The 6,000-nt window shown below is 48.3% G+C and overlaps 1 protein-coding gene across 5 annotated transcripts in view; it reads right to left on the bottom strand.

Moving 5' to 3' along the window:
- Positions 1-689: 689 nt before the first annotated feature.
- Positions 690-6,000, bottom strand: part of TNS1 (tensin 1) — a 61,698-nt gene continuing 56,387 nt past the window's right edge. For all 5 annotated transcript variants that reach the window (XM_056495724.1, XM_056495721.1, XM_056495723.1 and 2 more), the window contains one exon: positions 690-5,150. In XM_056495724.1, the coding sequence (XP_056351699.1) occupies positions 5,006-5,150 (145 nt within the window). In that variant the 3' untranslated portion in view covers positions 690-5,005. The remainder of the gene's footprint in view (positions 5,151-6,000) is intronic.

Raw genomic sequence — 6,000 nt, 5'->3', positions numbered from 1 at the left:
GAAGGAGTGGAGCCAGAGAGCCAGAGGCTGAGTGCTCTGACAGATGCTGGGAATTGCTCTGCAAATGCTGGGAAAGCCTGGCCTGAGACTTTGGGGGAAGTTTTACCAGGCAAAAGGGAGAAGGATGGCTCTGAAAGGCATAGGGAGTGGGATTTAATGGGAGCAGAGCACAAACTGCCACCTCGGCACAGGCAAATTTAATAATACCAGCACCATCCTCTCCTGTTCCCCTGCGGGAGACAGACCCAAAAGGGATGCCCAAGGCTGGACAGACAGCACCTAAAAGCAAGCTGGGAAAAAGCAACAGTACTTGAAGAACTCCCAGCGGCTCAGGGCAAGCCGGAGAGATCCCTGCTGGTAAACAAAAGCGCAGGCTGGAGCTGGAGCCATGTCGGAAGTTTGGGGGCTGTCTGGTTAGGCAGCATCTGGTGAACACAAGCTGCGGCTGGAGGCTGACGAGCAGCAGCACAGCCCCTCCTTTTCCCACACCCACCGCCCGGCGTCTGTCCGGGGGCCCCCATCTGCCATCGAGGAATGGGGAACGACAGCCCGGAGAAAACACAGCTTTGCAGATGGCTCTGGGGTTTGGGCTTTTTGGTTTTTTTCCCCCTGTGCAAAAAACCCCAGAGCATTTATTCCTATGCTCCCTTAAATTTCAAGATACACTTCCAGCAATCCAAACACCAAGCTGGCATTCCAAGCAACAGTATATTTTATATAACTGGTTCTTTTTTTGTCGTTTTTACAACTTTATAAAGCCATACAATGAACTGCAAAGAATCCAACATCTGTACAATGGGAAGACAACAGCGGAGTGACATTCACACACGGACATGCGACCGAAGTCATCCTTACACGCACAACAACATTATGGGCATAAAGATACAAAATATAATGTATTTTTTTTTCCATCTATATAAATACACAGAAATGGGCAAGTCTAAAAGTTTGAAACTGTTTGTTAACACTGATTAGCAAATAAATCTGTAACATTCCCAAAGTAACAAAGACAACAACAACAACAACAAAAAAAAACCCCACGCATAACACGGCGGCACAGGATCCGCCAACAGAAACGTCATATTGCTTCCTTTTTTCTTTCTTTTTTTTTTCCTTTTTAAGGAAAAGAAAAAAAAATAGTAACCCCAAACCAACCTCGCAATTTGCAAAACAAACGAACAAAATGAAACAAGCCCCTGCGGGCTCCTTTGCTGTCTGATCATCCTGCCTGCTCCAACGGGAAGGGTTGCCTTTTGTTGATGCTGTTGTCTGGGGTTTTTGGGGCAACTGGTTTCTTTACCTGCCCGACCTGCTGGGTGGGGATTTACTCTGAGCTTTGGTTCAGGCGGTTGAATTCACTGAAAAATCAATGCCCAGAGGCTGGGTTGGGTTTTTCTCCCTACCTGGTTTGTTTTGCACGTGTAATTTGACCAGGAGGCAGCCAGCAAGTGTTGCATTCAGAGCAACCCCAAACTCTGCTCGAAACCATGAGCCCTGCTGTCTCCACCAGTGATGAAGACCATGCAATGGTACATCCCATCAGCAGTTGATGACATGGTTCATCTCCCAAAACAGCTCCCAGGGGCAGAGCCAGAGGCAGCCCCATTGAATGGGAACCCCACATTCTGTGCATTGCAGGTGCCACTGAGCAGGACAGACAGCAAATTACCTCCCCAGGGAGCATTTCCCAATAGACAGCAATATCGACAGCAAAGGCAGGACGGGCTTCTCTAAAGAACAAACTGACACAAAAAGGGCACGTACAATAAATTTAAACACACACAGAAAAAAAATAATATATATCTATCTATATATATGTGGGGAAAAGTGCGTTTTTAAGGATATCTTTGGCAAGAATATATGCAGTTCTTTGTGCAGGAAGGAGGGATATGTTTGTGTGTGTTTTGTGTGTGTGTATGTGTGAGCAAGAGAGAGATACCATCCGGCTGCTGACAACGGCAGTGTGATTACAACGAAACATATGCTGGGCTTAACTCGTGCAAGCTCGAATCTCAAATAGCATGACTGCACTTAAAAAAAAAAAAAAAAAAAAAAAAAAAAAAAGAAAAAAAGAAAAAAACCCAAAGAGTATTTTCTGTCCCTTTCGTAAGGAAAAAAATATCAACACTAGGTCCCCAGGGCCTGGGCAATCCTAAATGCTGCTGACGGTCTCTCCCGGGGACAGAAAGGGTTGTTACACCTTAAAACCTTCTTTAAAAAAAGGAGCTAAAGGGAAAAAAAGTGCCTTTAAAGGGAACTGATAAACACCCGGCTACATCATTGGAAGGTGATTAGCTGTGTGTTAAAAAAAATAATACAATAATCAGATGATTTTGTTAGTGTTTGAGATTTGGATACAGTTTAAATTTTCAGCTAGTGGGTTAGTGGGGAAGCCCGGAGAGGCTCGGGGCCAAAGCAGGCGTGATGCTATTGGCAGGTATCTGCTGGGGTCGGCTTCTATGCAACATCTCTGGGTGCTTAGATCTGCTTCGTTTGTATGGGGAGAAAAGGAGAAATAGGAGTTCCAAGCACCAGTTTCCAAGGCAGCAAATTAAAATAAAATTACATTATTATCATCTCTTTTCTTAGCAGTGAGAAACCAAGTCTGAAAAATAGAGGCTTTCAAAAATATATCTTTATATATCTATAAACACAGTGTTTTCTCTGATGGGTGAACGGCAGGGTGAGGAGATTACGGGTGACATCATCTCTTGTCTCGCTTGAATTTCGCAGAAGGAGGGAATCACTTTTTGGAAACATCAAAAATTAAAAGATCTTTGCATCTGTGCGGCCAGGGAGCTGGGGAGGGGGAAATCCCTCCCCAGAACCTCCTGTCCCACCACCATCTCACAGCCAACTCCTCTCTACCCATCCTTTCACACTCCAGTACATCAGCACAGCCTCTGGCCCTGGCAGCCTGTCTGGCTGCCCACTCCCCTTCCCCACACACACACACACACACACCACACACACACTGGTCACACGCAGCCACCCCCACACAGGGGCCCCGCCTCTTCCCCCATCTGCATTTTGCCTTGCTCTGGATTTTCTTTTAACATGCAGGTGTTTCCCCAGGGCAGGGGAAGGGGGGGGGATATAGTGGGGGAGATATGATGCGCAGAAAGCAATATGGCAAAAAATAAATATTTTTGGAGCGTAAATTTAACCTTTTTTTTCCTCCTTAAAATTTCATTAGCTTACAGTATTTTTGTCAGTATAGCTTGTATATATATTATAGCTATCAAGGCAAGGGTGGTCCACGGGAGACAAGCTCTCCAGGGGACTGCAGTGCTATGTTTCTAATTTTTGTCCCCAGAAGACTATCTGGGCCACTTTGCACTGAAAACTTCGCCCAAAAAAGCTCTCGGGGGGAATATTTGCAGCAGAGAGCTCAGCAATGACCCCACAGCTCCAGCTGGACCATTCCCCCTGCCCTAAACCTGCACATGTGACTGAAGCATCCTCTGCCCCCTCCCCAGCACCACAGGGCCAGGACCTTCACCTGCTGCACCCCCACCATGATCTCTCCCCCTGCAGTGGCACAGGGGCCTCTGCCCCTCACTCCACCCAACTTGCCCTCCTCACCCACCACAGCTAAGGGAAAAGCTGGCAGCACTGAGGTCACTGCAAAACTATGGTGCATTTCAGGGGCACAAGCCTCGAACCAGATGGTTTTGGGGGTACACGTGCATCAACCAGGGTGGCTCTCAGAGGACCTGTTACCTCCCCACTGAGCCAAAGCTGCCCAGCCACTGCAGGTCCCTTCCTTTTTTTTATTTATTTTTAAATTTTCTTCCTTCTTTTTATTTTTTTAACGTGGCCTCCAAAACAAAAGGAGAAAAGCGCCTGAGTTACTTGTAGTCTTTTGCCTTTCGTGCAACTTGAATGTCCATGCAATTTAAAAACCGCTTGCGTGTCTCTGAAGAGCTAGACAGGGGCAGCCACGGGTCTGCTGCTTCGCACAGGGAACCACCTGTGCCAGCATCCGCTATTATTATAATCATTATTATTATTACAACTATTCCTTTCCTTTCTGTTTTGCTTTTTCTGTGTTAAGAGAATGTGACAGGCCGCAGGAGAAAACTGCCAAAGAGGACTAGTGACGGGAGGGAAAAGGGGAAGATGGGAGAGGAGGTGACTTTCTGCATCCTCCAGGTTCCTGGGGAGTATCCACCTTCCCCAGGTGCAGGGTGGCAGGAACCCCCACACCTCCCCACAGGCTGAGGGGCACAAGAACCCCTAGGGAAGTGGAGAAACAGCGTGACCTCCCTCTCTGGGTGGACTCACAGAGTCTCACCACAGTGCTGGGCTCTGGGTCAGCAAAAGTCAGCCCATGGCCAAGCTCCCCAAGGGATTGGAAGGTTCAGGACCAATTTCCCCATGCCCCCAGCAAGTTACCAGGTCGTGAGCAGGTGTTGGGGGAAGCACAGGGACCAGTGAGGACCCTCCTCTGCAGCTGGACAAGGGAAGGTTTCTGAGAGCATCTCCTCTGGTGTCCCACAGACCCAGCGCATGTCAGTATCTCCTACAAGTCAGTTCAAACACACAGCAGATGGAGCTGCTGGGATGAAGCTTTTTCCATGGGTTCTGCCAGTTGCCTCTTTTTTTTTTTCCAGATGGAAAACACCAGTCATGGTCCCACATTCAGTCCCAAATGGATGCCACCACTTGAGGCCATGATGCTGAAAGCTGGAAACACACCTCTCACTGCCGCCTTTGCTTTGGTCACCTTCCCTGCAACGGGACATGCATCCTGTCTGGCGTGACTTTGTGGCTCTCTTTTGTAGGTGCGTGGCTTTGGTTCCTCTATGTGTGTGTTTGGCTTGTGTTGAGTTTTTAGGGGTTTTGTTGGTGGTTTTTTTTGTTGTTTGCTGTTTTCCTCCAAAATTCCAACCCTTCCCCCCCCCAATTCACTTCCCTCTCCCACAATGCACTTCCTCACACTCCTTCTCGGATCAGCTCCAAGTCCTTCTCCAAAATTCAAGATTCACCCGCAAGTGCCTGCTCATCTCTTCTGGCCGGAGCCAAGCATGACCCTGGAGACAAAGTTGACGATGGCTGCAGCTGGCTGGTCTGGGTCCAGCTCAGCAAAGAGGTGGCAGACGTTGTCTGTGGTGCTCCCTTGCTTCCTGGCCACAAAGCCGAAGAGCCTGTGTGGGGAGAAGGCAAGAGCCTCAATATTGCTCCTGCAAGGATTAGCACCACCCAAACCAGCCTGCAGGAAGGCCCATCTCCTCTTCCCTTTGCTGCAGTTTCTTTGAAGGCCACGTTTCAATCATTTCTTGACCAAACCACCCTTGCTCTCGACATCTCTACCACCCTTCCCAAGTCTGTCCCAAAGAAGGAACCTTCCAGATGATCACAGCATTGCCTTTTTTTGGCCTCTTGAAGCCAGAGGTGAGATGGGCTGGCCATTAGGGTAGACCCTCTAAGAGATGAAGGCCACACAAGGACACAGGAAGCTGAGTGAGACCATCTGGTTATTTCTGTCTGTCTCTCTCCTGATGAATAAAATGTCCCTTATTTTTTTTTTAATTAGAATGTGCAAACTCAAGTTATAAATACAGGGGGAACAGAATGTGAGACAGGCCCAGGCTACGGCATTTCTAATCGGGGAGGGGAAATATCCCAGCAGCTGGACATCCTAATAAAAACCCCTTCGCTCACACAATGGCTAAAATTAGTGGGAGCTGGCCCCTGGAAATGGGCTCAGCCAACAGCTCTGTGCTCCCATGGGTCAGGACAGGAAGGACAAGAAGAAAGGGAAGAGATGACCAGTAGCTCATATGCCATCAGCATAACCCCAGCTCTGCTCCATAAGCTGGTTCCCAATGACTCTGTCAGGAGAGTTTTCAGTTTGGTCAGTTCAGCAAGAGCCATGCCTGCTCTGGCCAGGAATTTGGGGCTGAAAAACGCATCCCAAACAGAGTCCCCAAAACTATGGTCTCATGCTTGGGTGAAACACTCCTGCAGGGAGCAACTGAGCCCATCTCTCACACA

Source organism: Oenanthe melanoleuca, chromosome 7 (genome assembly GCF_029582105.1).
Source record: "Oenanthe melanoleuca isolate GR-GAL-2019-014 chromosome 7, OMel1.0, whole genome shotgun sequence".
NCBI classification, from domain to species: domain Eukaryota; kingdom Metazoa; phylum Chordata; class Aves; order Passeriformes; family Muscicapidae; genus Oenanthe; species Oenanthe melanoleuca.
The sequence above is the reverse complement of the archived record's forward strand: the minus strand, read 5'-3'. Positions and strand labels throughout refer to the sequence as shown.